The sequence below is a fragment of the Trichomycterus rosablanca genome, chromosome 6 (assembly GCF_030014385.1).
Source record: "Trichomycterus rosablanca isolate fTriRos1 chromosome 6, fTriRos1.hap1, whole genome shotgun sequence".
In the NCBI taxonomy this organism is placed as follows: Eukaryota; Metazoa; Chordata; class Actinopteri; order Siluriformes; family Trichomycteridae; genus Trichomycterus; species Trichomycterus rosablanca.
Window position 1 is genome coordinate 2,945,001 of NC_085993.1, and position 20,780 is coordinate 2,965,780.

Here is a 20,780-nt window from a genome sequence, read left to right on the forward strand (position 1 = left end):
CGAGTAATCGGATAAGAAATACTTTTGCTTTAATAAATACATTCAAGATTAAATAAGACGTGTCTCTTAAAACAAACTGTACATTTTTATTCTTTGCATACAGGACAGTTTAAAGAGAACATTTTTTGAAATGTTTCAAAAACAAATACATCGAAAATAAATCAAATTATCCTAAAAATGTAAACAGGCAACCTAAAACTAAGGTATAAATAATAATAAACAATAATACATAAACATCGCCTCTAATTTGTGCAACTTTCAGAACTAAAGGTTTCAGTTACAGCTCACACAGAACATCGCGGACAAGCTGTACAGTGTACACACTCGAGTGCAATTACAATATTTCAATGTTTTATTATAAAAAGATTTAACAATCTGAACTAGGGCTGGGCGATTTTCACGATTAATTCGGTTAATTCGAATGAACGTTTTCACCCAATGTGACAATCGCGATTGTTTACATACTTTATATTTTAATTAAAATACCAACATGTCACGAAGCAGAAACTGAGCAGACGCCCGCGGAATATAAATCAGGGAAAGTTTAATATAAAAAGGGCGAAAACAGTGTACAAAACCAGGTAGAGTCCAAAACCAGCGAAAACCAAAACAGTAAACGGAAGACAACAAGGATTATACACGCTAACGGTTAGATTCAGTAATAAGGAGCAGCAAACACGATCTGCAAAACGAGACACAAACAGAAGAGTTTCATTAAGATTCACTGAATCAAACACCGCCGAACTGAATCAAAATACGGAGCCGATGAGCGCGATCAGGATTGGCTGGAAAGTAACGAGTTACATTTACTCGCGTTACTGTAATTGAGTCGTTTTTGTGTACTTGTACTTTTTAAAGTAGATTTTACAGCCTGTAATTTTACTTTTACTTAAGTAAGTTTTGTACTAAGAATTGTAATCCGCTACATTTTAAATCACATCCGTTACTGAGTAAAGAAATCGCGTCTGGGAAACTGCTGCAGTGAATTCTGCGATAGGGAGTCGGATCTTTTGTCTCGGTTCCTTTTAAAGAGCCGTATGTATGTAACGACTCCCAAATGCGCGAATCGGTTCCTTTATTTTGGCTTAAAGGTGCCGTTCAATAGAATCGAATCATTCTACGACACATAATAGTGGTTAATACAGTTTGAAAGTTTTATGGGACTAAAATGACACGTTACACATCCTTACATGTTTAATATGTTGTATCCACCCCCCAAATCACAAGAGGACAAAATTAAAGCTGAGCTGAGTGATCACTTGATGACCCCCCCCCCCCCCCCCAGTGTAGATACTGGTACAGACTCACTCAGTGGTGGAAACAGCACAGTACAGTAAAGGCTCGTGTTCCTTTTAAGAAACCTGTAAAGAACTTTTTGTAGTTTTTTTCCTAATGTAAGGAGGTTCTGCTGAACATTATTTAAAATTAATGTTGTTTGTGAGCTATTCTTAGATATAGATAGATAAGGATATAGATAATTTAGATCTATTTTGTTTTAATTATTGTGATATCGTTATTGTTATAAAGTTTGAGTCCCTTAAAAGGATTATTATAGGTGGTGCTGTTACTATTTTTGCACCTCTGCAGCCTTTAATGACGATGCAAAAAAAGACATTTGAGTCTTATTTTAATTGCATTATACAAGAACAAAAAAAATCGAAATCGTAATCGACAATCGGCTATAATTTTAAAATAATCGAGATTTTTTTTTTTGTGTGCAAAATCGCCCAGCCCTAATCTGAACGTCAAACATTGCTTATCTTATCTGATCTATAATAAATACGCATAAGTATAAATGCACGTGTATCAATTACACTTTAACACAAACATTAACACATAACATTTTGGCATTGTAATCTCTCTCTGCCCACACAAAACAGAATAATAGCAGCTACACACTTCAATATATTTCAAAAGTTAACTGCTTACTTTATAGTTACAGATATTTCTTAACAGTGTATGAACGTGTACGATTAGTTCTGCCTGTAATCCAGAATTAAGTTCTATACCGTAACAAAAAATATGAATGTAAATGTTCATGCTGCGATGACGGTGATGTAAAATAATGTTAAAATAATTTGAAGTCCAAACATTTGAGTGGTTAACGAGAACGCTACTTTACATGTCACACAAGCTCAGTGCAAAACACGATCACGGAAACGGTACGAATCCGATCTCTTCCCTACACACTCGCTCCCTACGCCCTATAGTGCGCTTAACTTTCTTAAAGGGCCAGACTATATATTAGAGATGTACCGATCGGGGTTTTTCGCACCGATTTCGATCTCCGATCTCCTTTCAGGGCAATCGGTCGATAGCCGATTCCAATTTTTAGCGCAAAATAAGCAGTAAATAATAAACAAAGTAATCAAACAATTATTTTTTTCACCCACAGGAGACATATTTCATTAGTCTAACTGACCACACACACACACAGGTTTAATGTTATCCAGTTTAGTCTGAAAAAAACATCGAATCATTTAATATGACGCGTAAGTTTCTCTTCTCAGTTATCTCTCCGTGTTTACTGTTATTAATTAAATGTGGTGGTTTTAAATAAACACCAACTACTACAGAACATTCTGTGTGACTCTCTTACATTAAAAAGCTTCATTAAACTGCTATTAGCACAGATCTGTAACCGACCGTCAGACTCGTTCCGTCTAAGGAGCTAAAAGTTCAGCAGATGATCCTGAACTAACGAATTTGGTAATGAATAAACTTTTGCCTCTGATTGGCTCTGTAACGTTTTCTGTTCTCATCTACATCACAAGTAAGAACCGCTCACGATTTACCAAAGTGAACCAGGAGTTTATATAACGTGCTGATAGAATCCACTCAGATGTGACCGGGTTGAATTATCTTTTTAAAGTAAATATTACAATCAGCAAAATTACATCGTAAGAGCTTTCACGATGGTTTCTGTACGATGGTTGATGAATGGTGATGCGATGGTTGGCGCTTCGTAGTTCAAAGTCTGGATCGATCCACTGAGCTGTTAACTTAACGTGATCTTTTATATATCACACGATCGGATCGGCTACTTTTAGGAAATATCGCCGATCGCCGATAGCATATTTTGATTAAAAATCGGCCGATACCGATTTATAGCCGATCGATCGTCCCATCTCTACTATATATTTTATAATTCACATTACACGACAGGTGAGACGTTCTTTTTTTCTTAATAAAGCGCTTTTATTTAGGAAAAAATAGTTCTTACATAGGCAGGAAAATCTACGGCAGACACAAGAGTCAGAACAGCGGATTGGGCGTAACGTTATTATTACTGTTTGCTCCTTTCTCCTCAACACTTGTGCTCGATTTACACTGAAGATATATTTAGTAAATAAGTACATGTCCGCGCATGCACGCGCTCGTGTTCATTTCCGCTTGAACTGATAAAAAATGTTGATTTTGAAAAATTAAAAGACGAGCCGTTTTCCAGTTTAACTAACGCTAGCCAGTGTGGCTCTTCACTCGTCTCTCTGTGTTATCACCCCACAGCCAATCAGCGAGCTCCAACCGCCTACCCCTCCCCCCCCTCCCTCACTGTGGATGCGCGCATGTCCTAAAGTCTCAGTTTTCAAGGTAAACCTGAAGCAGAAATTTTAAATACCGCGGTATATCGTAATACCGTCATACCGCCCAACTCTAACGTGTGTGTTTGTCTAAGCCTTCAAAAAAGCCCGTGGTGGTTGCGATGAAGAAAAGTCATCGTATCAACACGATGTTGTTCCGAGTTTTCGTTTTTTCCAGCTTAAAATGATCCGAAACTTTGTCCAGTCGCCTCTGTTCGCCCCTCGCTATTTTCTCTCTCTCTCATCCGCACTATCAGATCTCGTCCTAAATCGCACTTTCATACCGAACCGTACGCAGGAGCGGCGAGCGCGTCCAAACACGTAGTATTCATCGACATGTACGGATTAGGATTAGTCCGGTTAAGTAGTGTTTAAGTGTGAGATTTGGGACGCAGCCCTCGGCTTCTTCACGTCACCTGACCACAGCGTGAACGCGTCGCGCAAAGGTGCGAAACACCGCGAGCTGTATATAAATGTATGGATTAAACGATGCGGAAAATTTGCATCGATGATTTTTAGTAATCGAATCGCTCGAGTTTCTCGAGGAATCGTTTCAGCCCTAGCTACATTCATGCTGCACAAACCTGGTCCACATTTTCCTGATTCTTTTTTTGTATTTCGCCCACTTTTCTCCCAGTCTAACCATTTCTTTGCCACTTGCAGCACGCAAGAACCCGCCCCTTCCGACACGTGTGAAGTCTTGACGCTTTTTTTTTTTAACATCAGCCCGCAACAGATTCTCGAAGGAAGTTATAATATGCTGTTTGTGTACCTCCACTGCTCATATCCGCACCTTAAACAGACACCAGGAACCTCTGGTAACGTAGAGAAACCACTCCAGTGTCGTTTTGAACGTATGCTTCGGGTCACTGTCATGTTGAAAGGGGAACCGTCACATCAGCCTGAGTGCAAACACTGTCGGACAGTTTCTTCTAGAACACTGATCAGTTCATGATGCTGCTGCCACCGTGTCTTTTTTTCTTTTTTTTACCAGACACAGTGCTTTTTAGATTGAAAATTTCTTCTCATCAGGCAACAAAATGTTTTCTTATGCTGCTTTTATATATTTTAAAGATAATATGCCTTTTCCTTCCTGCCTTAAAAAACTAACCAAAGCCATACAGATAGTTCTCCATCACTTAGGTTCTGCCATATCTACACAGGACCTTTGGAGCTCCCTCACCACCGACGCGGCACGGAGCCCGTTCCGGTTCCCGAACTTGACTTTGAACCGGTTCCGCGTGTTTCCACCGGAAAAAAGAGGTTCCAGGGCCGCACAGGTGGCGCAGCGGTAAAAAGAAACGCGCTGCAACCAGGGCTGGATTCTGAGAAGCGTGGTATCGAATCCAGCCTTGCTTTACCGGTTCGAAGCCGAGTGGCTATAGGAGCGACGATTGGCCGGTCGCTCATGTGGGGGGTGGGACGAAGAACCGGATGCGGGTCTCTCTCTGTCAGAATGCGATCGCGTTCTCTGCCGGCTGATTGGAGGCGCTTACACAGAGATGGGAGAGGGTGCCCTTGGGGTGTGTCTCTCCGCATGCAACGCTAGGTGGCGCCAAAACTCGTCGATGTGTGGGTGGCAAAGATGCATCTGCTCTGCTCGTGTTTCGGAGGGGATACGTGTTAGCTTCAATCACCTCCGTCAGGGCAGGGTTCGGCATAGACAGAGAGGAAGCACGATGCTAATTGAACAATTGGATGCGCTAAAAGGGGAGAAAAAAAATCACCGATTGTTAGATCGATGCTTTTTACATAAAAACAAACATCTATAACAGCAGCACAAATGCTCGCACATAATCCACACGCTCCGCCATGATATTACCGCTCTTAACTTTCGTTAAGTAACGCCCACCGATGATGACGCTGGCTTGTTCTCAAAAACTGGTGGAAACGCGGCTCGGTTCACTACAGAACACCAAGGTTCAGAGAAACCTGAACAGAACCGGTTCATGAACCATGGTTTTTTTGGTGGAAAGGGGGTACTTGATGGTTGAACATTGTGGTACCTCCCTGGCCGAGACTCTTCTTGCCCTGATGCAGAATCTGGCCAGTCTTAGATACTGATATTATTATCTCAATGGCCTGATCTACACCTCAACAAAATTTAATCACCGAGATACAAAAACGTCATTTTTGATGCCTGGGGTTTGTCCAGACAATGCAGCGTAATGCAGCTCCAGGATAATAAAGGCGCCTGATCACAATTTGGAGTGCCGAGACAAATGCTTTGGAGCACTTTCGAGTAGTAAATAATCGATTTAAATTGAATAATAAATGTAAAAACAAATAACTCCACAACACAACGGCGTCTATAAAGAAAACAAAAAACAAAGAGGTCCGACTACCTCTTAGTCCACTGTAGATGAATGTTCTCATTAAAAACACGGATATAACCTCCCATGTGAGCACTTCTCAACAGGTGTAAACCAATTTTGGATCTACGGGAGCAATTATGTGCTTCCCTTTGATAAAATTAAGGAAATGCACTATTCAGCAACCTCACCAAACACTGCTGCTGTAAACTTGGGCTGCTGCGATTGATCGACGTAATCGATTACATCGACGCTAAAAATGCATCGTTTTTTAGTAATGTTATACTAGTAAATATATCAGGTATTAGCCCGATACCGCGCTCATTAACTCGTACTCGCAAACGAGGCTCCGATACTAAACATCCGATACCTTGTGCCTAGTGCACGTTGCTGCGTTAACGCAGGGATTTTCAACCTGAGGGGCGCGAGTGCCTGACCGGGGGGGCGCGACATTGCGAGATTTTTTTACTTCTAAAACTAAAGCAATTCATTTTTCACCCACGGGAGACAGATTGAATTATTCTCACTGACCGCGACGCTCACACGCACGTTTAATGTTATTTAGTTCCGTTTGAAAAAAAAACCCTTCAAAACAGAGCTAACAGTGAAGATAACCGGTTACAAAAGCAGCGACCGCTGTTACAGGACGTGTTTGTGTCTTTAATACTCTGTTCACAGTGTCGATACAAGTGATTCAGGAGTCGACTCATTTTAAGCTTCTTTTCTCAGTCATCTCTCCGTGTTTACTGTTATAATAAATGATGCGGTTGTAAATAAACACCAACTACTACAGAACATTCTGTGTGACTCGCTTACATTATAAAGCTCAGGCTTAATTATACTGGTTATTACCACAGAGCGGGAGCCGACTCAGAGTCGTTTACGATTTACCGAGGTGAACCACGAATGTACGTGCTGATAGAATCGGCTCAGATGGGATCGGACTGTATTATCCTTTTAATCAGCAGAATCGCATCGCATGTATGATGTGCACAACGTTAATTACGTGCGTTTATTAATGAACGTTAACGTTAGCTTGTCAGAAGCTTTCTCAATGATGTCTGTGCGGTGTTTTTTTTTTTTTTTTTTTTTTTTTTTACAATTAGTGATGGCAACCCAAGCAACTGTTCCACTGCACTATTTTACACTAAAAACTACACTATTCCATAATGCTCCAGATTGCATCATTCTAAATAGGTATCGGTATCGGCGAGTACAAAAATACTTGTACTCGTACTCGGTTGGGAAAAAATGGTATCGATGCATCCCTAATTCATAGAACAAATTATTTCCCTCTGGAGTCAGTCGTATTCGGCTCCAGTAACTGGTTCTCTGCATTTATCGCAGTCTCAAAGCAGTCAGAGACCTTTTGTAAAAAAAAAAAAATGTCTTTTTAAAGACGACCCAAATCATCAAGTTCGGTAATATTTCATACTGGCACAAAACAAAAACATGGTTTGTACACTGTGCAAAGCTTGAATGGTAAACTACAGAAGAACTGGCACGATGCACAAACACCCGAAGAGACAAAATACAGACGATATTTTGCAAGATGGACCACCAGTTTGTTTGTTTGTTTGTTTGTTGGAGATTCATCACGTCACAAGGTTTTATCGAACACAGGCATGGACAATAAATGTCCTGATGTTCTTGTATCTGCTAAATTAACTCATTATTAAAGACAAAGTCGTCTGTCTGCTACCTCAGAATTAAGTTTTGAGTTTGCTTTACTGTACGTCAGAACGTTGGACTTCATGAGACGTGCCAATTTCCAACTATTTTATTTCTGCTAGAATTTTGAGCACTTTGCTTTGTGTACGAGAACACCATAAACACGTGCTGCACTCTGTTTCATTTGTATTTCTTTGCATTTGCCTTCATTGTGATCACGATGGTCTCTTCACTTTAAATCTACAGTTTTGCACTATTTATAAAGCATATATATATATATAGGGCTGTCAAACGATAAAAAATTTTAATCGCGATTAATCGCATTTAAAAAAAATCTGTGTAAATGTTATAGAAAACAAGGATTTTAAGTGAAATGTTACAATTAAAATGGTGAACACATTTGATGCTAAATGTACTGATGTTAAAAACTGCTGGGACAAGAGAAAACTGTAAGGGAGTTTATTCACTCACATACTAGGCAGTAATACTATCCAGCAGAGACCCTCGACTTCATATATACAGTGTATCACAAAAGTGAGTACACCCCTCACATTTCTGCAGATATTTAAGTATATCTTTTCATGGGACAACACTGACAAAATGACACTTTGACACAATGAAAAGTAGTCTGTGTGCAGCTTATATAACAGTGTAAATTTATTCTTCCCTCAAAATAACTCAATATACAGCCATTAATGTCTAAACCACCGGCAACAAAAGTGAGTACACCCCTAAGAGACTACACCCCTAAATGTCCAAATTGAGCACTGCTTGTCATTTTCCCTCCAAAATGTCATGTGACTCGTTAGTGTTACTAGGTCTCAGGTGTGCATAGGGAGCAGGTGTGTTCAATTTAGTAGTACAGCTCTCACACTCTCTCATACTGGTCACTGAAAGTTCCAACATGGCACCTCATGGCAAAGAACTCTCTGAGGATCTTAAAAGACGAATTGTTGCGCTACATGAAGATGGCCAAGGCTACATGAAGATTGCCAACACCCTGAAACTGAGCTGCAGCACAGTGGCCAAGATCATCCAGCGTTTTAAAAGAGCAGGTTCCACTCAGAACAGACCTCGCGTTGGTCGTCCAAAGAAGCTGAGTGCACGTGCTCAGCGTCACATCCGACTGCTGTCTTTGAAAGATAGGCGCAGGAGTGCTGTCAGCATTGCTGCAGAGATTGAAAAGGTGGGGGGTCAGCCTGTCAGTGCTCAGACCATACGCCGCACACTACATCAAATTGGTCTGCATGGCTGTCACCCCAGAAGGAAGCCTCTTCTGAAGTCTCTACACAAGAAAGCCTGCAAACAGTTTGCTGAAGACATGTCAACAAAGGACATGGATTACTGGAACCATGTCCTATGGTCTGATGAGACCAAGATTAATTTGTTTGGTTCAGATGGTCTCAAGCATGTGTGGCGGCAATCAGGTGAGGAGTACAAAGATAAGTGTGTCATGCCTACAGTCAAGCATGGTGGTGGGAATGCCATGGTCTGGGGCTGCATGAGTGCAGCAGGTGTTGGGGAGTTACATTTCATTGAGGGACACATGAACTCCAATATGTACTGTGAAATACTGAAGCAGAGCATGATCCCCTCCCTCCGGAAACTGGGTCGCAGGGCAGTGTTCCAGCATGATAATGACCCCAAACACACCTCTAAGACGACCACTGCTTTATTGAAGAGGCTGAGGGTAAAGGTGATGGACTGGCCAAGCATGTCTCCAGACCTAAACCCAATAGAACATCTTTGGGGCATCCTCAAGCGGAAGGTGGAGGAGTGCAAAGTCTCGAATATCCGCCAGCTCCGTGATGTCGTCATGGAGGAGTGGAAAAGCATTCCAGTGGCAACCTGTGAAGCTCTGGTAAACTCCATGCCCAGGAGAGTTAAGGCAGTTCTGGGAAATAATGGTGGCCACACAAAATATTGACACTTCAGGAACTTTCACTAAGGGGTGTACTCACTTTTGTTGCCGGTGGTTTAGACATTAATGGCTGTATATTGAGTTATTTTGAGGGAAGAATAAATTTACACTGTTATATAAGCTGCACACAGACTACTTTTCATTGTGTCAAAGTGTCATTTTGTCAGTGTTGTCCCATGAAAAGATATACTTAAATATCTGCAGAAATGTGAGGGGTGTACTCACTTTTGTGATACACTGTATGTCAGATTGTAGGTTAAAATTTCTCCATCAGCAAACATTGTAGATCAGCGGTGCTTTAGGTGGGATAAGGCGTAGTTATTGTAACAGACTTTTCTGTGCTTGTATCGTGACAATGGTTTGATGGATGTTTCTACACGAAGTGAGTGCGTTTTGACCCTTTGGGGCTTCCATAGTTCATGGAATAGCATGCTTGGCTAACGCGATGACTCTCGGTACCGTAACAGAAGAAGCTAATAAAAGTGTTCTGCTCCCGACAACTTGTGAATATAGCGTGTATTTATTCCTTTATTAAGAAAGTGCATCACTACGACGCTCGGTTACATTATGATAACAAACCGCAACGGTGAAACAAACGGTGGCAAGTCCGACGTTAAAACGTTGGTTCTACCAGTCAGACGCGCTCGCCCCACACTTTGAGAAACGCGTTCCTAATGAGAGATGCCGTGCACGGTCAAGTCTCAACATGAACTACGGATGACTCGCAGGGCCAAACAGAATTTGCGTTAACGGCACTATTTTTTTTAATCGCGTTAAATTGAGATCGCGTTAATGCGTTATTATCGCGTTAACTTCGACAGCCCTAATATTTACGTTTTGGGCCATATTATTACACCATATAGTTTGTTGTTAAAAAAAAAAAAAAAAAAAAGCTTAAACGAAACGCTAAATGTGATTTTTGGAGGAAAATTAATTGTTTAGATTAATCGACTAATCGGTGAAATAGTCAATAATAGTTCAATCAATAGAAAAAGTCGTTAGTGGCAGCTGTAAACTGTAAACCATTGCAATATCTTTTACAACCGAAGCTTCTAAATTTGATCACCTTTAGTAGAAAGTGAAACTGTGTTTGTTTCTTTAAAGAACTGCTGGACTGTTTTACTATAAAACCGGTACGGTTTTACAGCTTCACTTTTCCTTATAGGCAATATTGCCTTGTAAATGATTAACTAACAATCTGGTCAACATAAAGTTCTTTATTTGAAGCACAATTCTACAAGAAAGGTAACTTACTGAAAAAGTGTTGGTGCTTAAAGTGCTTCACTGAGCTGCAATTTAAGATAAATGAAATAAAAAGAAAATGTAAATTAAAAGTGCAAGTGTTTTAAGGGCTTCAAACTGCACATCTCATTTAATGATAAGAATATTACATATAATTAATGCAGTAACGAGACGCATATTATCGACATAGGCTACGTGACATGACATTATTACATTTTTAGTCAGTTTGCTGCTGATATTTTTAAAGTGCCTTGTGATATGAGGTGGTAAAAGTGACCCGGACAGAACGAACGACGCTTAACGTGAAGTAAATCCAGTTAAACGCAGATACATAATGGAGCTGTTAGACTGGATTTGATGGTTATTTCACAATCAGTGAACTAAAGAAAACAACAACTGAGACGAACACGTCACGTCTCCTTATCACCGATATTTGTTTGATGTTATTACATAAAAACCAACATCTAATCCGAGTCTCTGCCAACGCACGCAGTAACCACCGGACCGTGGGGACGGTTGCCCTGGCAGAGGGGGGGGGGGGGGGGGGGGGTAATATTTCTATCGAGTCAGAGCATAACGAGCTGCGGGCTCTGTGAAGCTCAGGTGAGCAGGATAATACCTATTGTGTTTCGTTTCGGCTGAGCAACGGCGACCTGCACAAACTTGTAGGCGACGCTACAGCGGCGTGGCACCTGGCTGGGATCAGGATACTCCTTCGAGGAGGAGATTTGTTACCGGCGTTTAGGATTAGAAACCTGATTAACACGGACAGACCGAGGATGTGAGTTATGTAGCTCATATTCATCTGCACTAAATACAGTATGTACAGCCTTATGCAAAAGGTCTCCCACCCAAGTGCCTAATAATGAAGGTTCTGAGTTCTATAAGCTTTGCTCGGCCCCACAAAATGATGGTATTAGTACCATATTACATGAAACTGTTGTAATATACACCGATCAGCCATAACATTAAAACCACCTCCTTGTTTCTACACTCACTGTCCATGTTATGGTACTTTGTAGTTCTACAATTACTGACTGCAGTCCATCTGTTTCTCTACATGCTTCGTTACCCCCTTTCATGCTGTTCTTCAATGGTCAGGACCCCCACAGGACCACCACAGAGCAGGTATTATTTAGGTGGTGGATCATTCTCAGCACTGCAGCGACACGGACATGGTGGTGGTGCGTCTTATCCACTCGTATCAGCACAACACACACTAACACACCACCACTAGGTCCTGACCACTGAAGAACACGGTATGTAGAGAACCAGATGGACTACAGTCAGTAATTGTAGAACTACAAAGTGCTTCTATATGGTAAGTGGAGCTGATAAAATAGACAGTGAGTGTAGAAACAAGGAGGTGGTTTTAATGTTATGGCCGATCGGTGTATACTACGCTTATTGTTAATATAATATTTTAAGTATTGTACAATTACCCTTGGCTCTCGCTTTAACAAATAAAACCACATTTGAAAAGTGGACGACTTTAAACCTCTCCGCTTCCAGGTCACTTATAACGTTGGTTTAGCGACTGACCTGAAGTATTTTCACCCTGTAAGACAGACCTGGAATCCAGAGTTTTAATTATCGCTCTGAAAGCTTCATTCTCGACCGTCTATAGAGGAATCGAGTCCTCGCGTATGTGGATCGTTACTGCGTTCTTAACGTCGTCGTCGGTCAGACCGTACAGTTCTAAACTGCCGACACGCCTGATTTCTTTTGGCAGGTTCTTCCAGTGCACATTTGGTCCTCCTCTCTTCATCCTCCATCTGTTTCTGTTTATTTTTCTCACCATATTGAGCAACCTCTCTCATCTGTTAACACGGTCATGCTAACGGTACCTGGATAACTACTTAATCTGCACGGCGCTCCATAGTGCATTTAGCAGCAAACAATATGATATGATCTGATCTGCTGCCTATTGAAGCTACAGCTGTTCAAATTAACTGTGCTACTGTATGGCGATATATGTAAAATCCAGCACTAAGATAAAATGAACCACTACTTAAGATTTCATTCAAACAGAAAAGAAAATGAGGCCACACAAACATCCATCTTACTACCAAGGTGGGCTTGTTATACAAAATTATATATCGAGTATTAATTAGATTTGTTGGTTGTTTTTCCAAGCTTTATCTCGTCTAGTATAATGTGTTTAAGGATAGAAAATCAGAGATTAAATGATAACTATCATTTATATTAGTGCAAAGGTCAAAACATATTGCTGAAAACGAAGCAGGTTGCTAAACAAGACACTGTTCTTACTTATACTAACAAGTCAAATACGAATAGACATAAGTATTTCATCTCCTGTGCTAGAATCATTAGAAATTATCAGTTTAAAACTAGAGATGGGACGATCGATCGGCTACGAATCGGTATCGGCCGATTTGTAATCAAAATATGCTATCGGCGATCGGCGATATTTCCTAAAAGTAGCCGATCCGATCGTGTGATATATAAAAGATCACGTTAAGTTAACAGCTCAGTGGATCGATCCAGACTTTGAGCTACGAAGCGCCAACCATCGCATCACCATTCATCAACCATCGTACAGAAACCATCGTGAAAGCTCTTACGATGTAATTTTGCTGATTGTAATATTTACTTTAAAAAGATAATTCGACCCGGTCACATCTGAGTGGATTCTATCAGCACGTTATATAAACTCCTGGTTCACTTTGGTAAATCGTGAGCGGTTCTTACTTGTGATGTAGATGAGAACAGAAGACGTTACAGAGCCAATCAGAGGCAAAAGTTTATTCATTAGCAAATTCGTTAGTTCAGGATCATCTGCTGAACTTTTAGAAAACTTTTAGCTCCTTAGACGGAACGAGTCTGACTCGGTTACAGATCTGTGGTAATAGCAGTTTAATGAAGCTTTTTAATGTAAGAGAGTCACACAGAATGTTCTGTAGTAGCTGGTGTTTATTTAAAACCACGACATTTAATTAATAACAGTAAACACGGAGAGATAACTGAGAAGAGAAACTTACGCTTCACATAAAAACGAATCGACTCATGACTCAATGAATCACTTATAGCGATACTGTGAACAAAGCGTCTCTTCTAAAGGCACACACACACACACACACACACACACACACACACACACACACACTGCTCCGGTTTATCTTTACTGTGAGGCTCTTTTTAAGTTTATTTACTGCTAATCCCCCCCACCCCCACAATCGGAATCGGCTATCGGCCGATGTGCCTGAAAGGAGATCGGAGATCGGAATCTGTGCCAAAAACCCCGATCGGTCCATCTCTACTTAAAACCTTGATAAAAATTTTTTTAAAACTATAATAACACTGTGCAGCTTTGGAATCAGATATGAATCATAATCATCTTTAATAATCTCGGTCATAAAATAAGTGAAATGAAGTGATAGAGCTGGGCGGTGTGACGGTACATTTCTCATACCAGCAGATTAGATACAGCTCACTAGTTAACCAGGTAGAGTTAGTATAAGTGTTAACAGATAAGAGAGGTTTTCTCGATATGGTGGAAAAAATAAACAAAAACAGATGGAGGATGAAGAGAGGAGGACCAAATATGCACCGGAAGAACCTGCCAAAGAAATGAGAAGAAATGTCAGCAGTTCAGATCAGACCAAAACACTCTATAGTGCACGGTTTGTCGAGCCACAGACGACGACGTTAAGAACGCAGGAACGATCCACATCCTCTATAGACGGTCGAGAAAGAAGCTTTCAGAGCGATAATTAAAACTCTGGATTCCAGGTCTGTCTTACGGGGTAGAAATACTTCAGGTCAGTCGATAAACCAACGTTATAAGTGAAATGGAAGCGGAGAGATTTAAAGTCGTCCACTCTTCTACAACAGACCTGTGGTCAAGTCGTACAGTGGAGTTTGTAAACGCCGTTTTATCTGTTAAAGGGAGAGCTGAGGGTCATTGTACAATACTTAAATATTAATAATAAACATCGTATACTGTATATGTCACCTGTTTCACAAGTACTGACCATCATATAGTGTCATTTTGTTATATACGTGCTGAAATTATAACCTTTTATATTGTGTACTTATGACAGTAGAATCAGCCACAGGCATATAAAAAAGTCCCAGTCATACAAAATAAAACATACCGTGATATACCGTCAGAATCTTAAAAAATACCGCCCAGCCCTATGAGGTGATATTACGCAATACTCATTATAATTAGAAATGATCATTTTAAAACCTTGATAAAAGTACATTTATTTTCAGACATTTATTACCTGTAATAATCACGGTCATGAAATAAGTTTAATAAAGCGATATTATGCAATAATTACGCCTGACATACCTACAAGCTAACACTAAGGCTGTTTCCTAAATCCCTCATTATCCAGCACCAAGTGCACTAGAACAATACGCTTCTGATAGCCTCAGAGTGCCCTAGTATAGGGAGCATGGAGCCGTTTGGAATGCGACCTGTTGAGCGACCTGCTGATGGCTTCGCCAACTTGGTGAACATGACATGTCAGTGCTGACACACACACACTCACAGGCCTGAGAGAGAGCTTAGCTACCGAGCACACATCACTGCTTCTGATCGTCTTTAAATCATGTTTAAAATCTGTATACACTAAACATGCTTTTGTGTGTGTGAACAATAAAGTTTTAACTCGGGTCATTGCATAATTGGCTATCGTGGAGAGCTTGGTTAGCTTTCTGCGCTAGCTTTAAGCACTCGGAGGCACTCGAGCAAGATCGAGATTTAGGTGAAAATTAAAGATTCTATGTATTAGTTGGTCAGAATCGGAACAAACGTGTGTGTTCGGTGTTCGTCCTGAGTTTGAGCCTCAGTTTTACTTTAAGAACCGAGTCCTGGACACAAATGAACAACAACAACACTAGCTAGTCACGGCTGATGTGCATTCCGGCTTGAGCCAGTGAGTCATATTCCAAATGACTCATCTAACAAAGAATCGAATCTTTCGGCTCATGAACATATACACATATAGACTCGTATTATCTATCTTATTTTACATCCTAATTTAGTTAATAACATGACTAAATCGTGTCTGTAATAAGAAGTATAAACATTAAGACTTGAAGGAACTAGAGTACATTTAAATGTATTCATATAGCACCTCTAGTTCACCTCACTTGCATGTTTTTGGACTGTGGGAGGAAACCGGAGCTCCCAGTGCTACCCACCGAGCCACCATGCCACCCAGTACCTTTAAATATATCTGAACACGTTATTAGGACTTGTGTACAGGCCTTTCCGGCCGATAGCACGGCGAACATATGAACTCGGGTTTTCCATGACGGTGGGACAGAACTGACCGCTGCACTAACCAAGCATGTTAGGATTTGTAAGGTGTAAGACCTCACTATTTGGAAAGGTGGTCATGATCGGCTATTGCGAATCAGACGAGAAGTCCCAATGACGTCGTGGTGTCTATCACACTCGGTTCTTTACTCAGAAGAACGAATGTGGCAGTGTGAACTAGCTGGAACAGCGTGGATGATTTTAAGCAACATTAACACACATGATGACCTTCACATAACTGGGTTAAAGGGAAATGTTGCATTTCTTCCCTAAAGTGGTGAAATTACACAGCCAGTCCTGATGTAGAAAAATCCAGAAGTGACCACACTTCCCTCAAGAGTAAAAGAGGAGTGAAATTTTAACTATAAAACAAATATTTTAACCTTCAACTATATAGTTTGTTTATTAGGATCTTAACGTCATGTTTTACACTTCGGTTACATTCATGACAGGAACGGTAGTTACTCGTTACACACAAGGTTCATCAGTCCACACAAGGTCATATCGAACACTGTCCTGGACAGTTCACCTCACTTGCACGTCTTCGGACTGTGGGAGTAAACCCACGCGGACACGGGGAGAACATGCAAACTCCACACAGAAAGGAACCCACTGAGCCACCGTGTCGCCCTCAACTATACAGAACTCTTTTAATATATTAGTACTTTAAAATATAGATAGAATCAGTATTATATGCTGTACAATGTCAACATTACAAAAATACAACCATCAAACTAAAATGTACCACAACAGTGAGTAGTAAATGTAATAAAGGACTACAGAAAGGTCAAGTAGTCACGCATAGACGGAATACTACAGTATGATCACTACAGGCTATACTGCTTTATGAGATCAGCATAAGACTTCAGATGTTTTAGGATGTATAAAAGACCTCTTAAGGATCTCGATGTACCTGTTTATATACTTTACAAGTACTTTTAATAAACCACGTGAACAAAAACACAACCATCACACTAAAATGTGCCACAATAGTGAGTAGTAAATGTAATAAAGGACTACGGAAAGATCAAGTTCAATAAGTAGAATCTTATACACAAACAAGCAGACTGTCATGTTAAATAGTTACCTAGTTAAAGTCATCAAGCAGTCCTGTACAGACTGAATAGAACACTACGATCAATAAAGGCTATACTGCTTTAGGAGATCAGCATAAGACTTTACAAGTACTTTGAAAATAAATGAAGCTAGAATTAGTTTTAATAAAACACGTCAACAAAAACACAACCATCAAACTAAAATGTACCACAACAGTAAGTAGTAAATGTAATAAAGGACTACAGAAAGGTCTAGTAGTCATGCATAGACGGAATACTATGATCACTATAGGCTATACTGCTTTAGGAGATCAGTATAAGACTCTTTTACACAAACAAGTAGATTGTTATTTTGAAGTGCAAGTATTGTACAGTAATACTGGCCTACTTATCTTTTTTTTTTTACCTTGAGCTGCTGTAATGCTTGATTTTTCCTTTTGGATTAATAAAGTGATCGATCTGTCTGTCTGTCTGTCTGTCTGTCGACAGAATACTATGATCAATACAGGCTATATTGCTCTAGGAGATCAGCATAAGACTCTAAATGTTTTATAACGTACACAAGACAATTTAGATCAATGTGTTGCAACCGGTTGCTGTTACTGTTCATCAATTCATAGATTTAAATATATAACTACTCTTATTTACAAAGACGTACTTTGAAAATAAATGAAGCTAGAATTAGTTTTAATAAACCATGTGAACAAAAACACAACCACCGAACTAAAATGTACCACGACAGTAAGTAGTAAACGTAATAAAGGACTACAGAAAGATCAAGTTCAATAAGCAGAGTCTTTTACACAAACAAGTAATTAAGTAGAATTTTTAATTTCGTTGTGCAAGTATTTTAAATAGTTACCTAATGAAAGTCATCAAGCAGTCCTGCCTAGACTGAACAGAATACTACGATCAATACAGGCTATACTGCTCTAGATCAGGGGTGTCAAAGTCATTTTCACCGAGGGCCACATCAGTATTATTGTGGCCCTCAAAGGGCCGATTGTAACGTATTCTGCTGTGATTGCAGTCTGTTGTTTTTCTTGGAGGCTGAATTCTGCATTCATATTGTCCTCCTTTACCACAGACACGGCCTCATAACACAAGAGATGCACCGGTTTCTCTTCCTGAAGCACAAACTTGTTTTCATTTTCATTACATTTCCTCCTTCTGCTTAATTAACTTATCTTCTTGTACACTTTGGGATCATGTGGAAATATTTCTTAACATCATCTATCTCTATTTTTGAGAGATGCAGTTAATGTAGGATTTTACAGTGTATTTTAAGAAAATCGTTCTGCCCTCACTAATAGTTTATCCCCCTTGCTCAGCTAGACAGACAGACAGACAGACAGACAGACAGACAGACAGACAGACAGCTCTCTTCAGAATACAGTCGGTTTATTTGCTTCCCAGCATTTTATCATCAAGTAGTCCAGCATAGACAGAATACTACGATCAATACAGGCTATATTGCTCTAGGAGATCAGCATAAGACTTTAAATGTTTTATAATGTACACACGACAATTTAGATCAATGTGTTGCAACCGGTTGCTGTTACGGTTACTGTTCATCACATTTTATATATATATATATATATACTGTATATATACACACACACACACACACTTATTTTCAAAGTATTTACACGTACTTTGAAAATAAATGAAGGTAGAATTAGTTTTAATAAATCATGTCAACAAAAATACAACCATCAAACTAAAATGTACCACAACAGTAAGTAGTAAATGTAATAAAGGACTACAGAAAGGTCTAGCCGACCTAGATGAATTTTATCATCAAGTAGTCCAGCATAGACAGAATACTACGATCACTACAGGCTATATTGCTCTAGGAGATCAGCATAAGACTTTAAATGTTTTATAATGTACACAAGACAGTTTAGATCAACCGGTTGCTGTTACTGTTCATCACATAAGAGATTTAAAATGATTTAAATGTGCCCGTTTCATTCACTCGTTCATTAATTCATGTACCACTCGGTTTGGGAATTCTTTTATAATATTTTCTCATGTATGTATAAAGTTATTTCAAAGCATAAAACAATAATAAGCCTCAGAATATAACTAGTTAAGCTGTCCTAAACAAAACATCAAAACACGCTGTGGAACAGGGAGTCGTTTACAAACGACTCAACGAGTCGACTCCTCAAACGACACATCACTGCTAGCCACTACTGGCTCATTTGTACGCTAGTTAGCCTTCACCAGTACGAACATTTCAACACCTTATAAGTAATTCACGCCTAGCGGATGAAACTACACCTGCTTAACCGTGTTCAGTCACTGCCACGCATTAAAAGCGCCCTGTAAACCTGAGAGCACCGACCGAACACAGTGGCTGTAACTATGCTAACAGGTTAGCCTGCAGTTAAACGGCTACATGACAGACCACACATAACCAGGTGAAACAGTGAGCCGTTACCTTGCTTGTTGGCCTCCGCCGTGTGTATTAGTGCAATAAATAAAACCCGCAGGATGCAGCCGATACATGATGAAGAGAAACATTTAGTTCCAGATGAATGTGAGGAACCCTGTATTCTCTCCTCTCTCGCCATGCCTGTTTCTGTCTCTGTGTGTGTGAGTGAATCTCTGGCGCGGTACATGCTCATATAAACACACCGAGCTCACATGCGCCGCCTGTCGGACACCAGCGGTACTGCACACACACACCCCTGACTTCAGCGCCTGGCTGCGTCCTAAATCTATAATAGTGCACTCCGAAGTGTATTGTAGTTTGTTGATTATACACCGAATAATCGCAGGTTTTCAGGTCCACATTTAATGTTACAAAATAATGTTTATAACAAAGCTAGGTAACGATTTAAGATTGATGACTTTCTCCAAAATCACTCTTTAAATGCTGTACTCTAGTGCACTTCTGTATAAACTGTGTGGCATTTGGAACGCAACCTTGGTTCAAACGTGTCACACTCGACTCAATATATTGTCGATTGTGTTTCAAACTTCATACAAACATTTGGTGGGTCAAATATGTCCATATATAATAATAATAATAATAATAATAATAATAATAATAACAATAATAATAATAATAATAATAATAATAATAATTAATTTGAGTTTTTTCTTTTCAAAGAAAGCCTATTTTATTTGTAAAATGTAATTTATTTATTAAAATAAATTAATTTGACAGTGGTACAGTGGAACAGTGGTAGCCTAGTGGGTAGAGCCTTGGGCTTTCAACTTGAAGAATAAGTAGAGTCCTATTCACAAACAAGTAGACTGTCATTTTAAATAGTTACCTAATGAAAGTCATCAAGCAGTCCTGTATAGACTGAATAGAACACTACGATCAATATAGGCTATACTGCTTTAGGAGATCAGCATAAGACTTAGTAGACAAGAAATAAACCATGTCAACAAAAATACAACCACCAAACTAAATTGTGCCACATTAATAAGTAGTAAATGTAATACAGGACTTCAGCGTCTGGCTGCGTCCTAAATCTATAATAGTGCACTCTGAAGTGTATTGTAGTTTGTTGATTACACACCGAATAATCGCAGGTTTTCAGGCCCACATTTGATGTTACAAAATAAAGTTTATAACAAAGCTAGGTAACGATTTAAGATTGAAGGCTTTCTCCAAAATCACTCTTTAAATGCTGCTGTCTAGTGCACTTCTGTACAAACTAGGTGGAATTTGGAACGCAACCTTGG

General features: G+C 39.8%; 1 protein-coding gene across 1 annotated transcript in view; it reads right to left on the reverse strand.

The window, feature by feature from the left end:
• Nucleotides 1-19,658, reverse strand: part of tmem131 (transmembrane protein 131) — a 109,725-nt gene extending 90,067 nt beyond the window's left edge. The window contains exon 1 of the mRNA XM_062997264.1: nt 19,522-19,658. Within this exon, the coding sequence (XP_062853334.1) occupies nt 19,522-19,654 (133 nt within the window). The 5' untranslated portion in view covers nt 19,655-19,658. The remainder of the gene's footprint in view (nt 1-19,521) is intronic.
• Nucleotides 19,659-20,780: the final 1,122 nt, after the last annotated feature.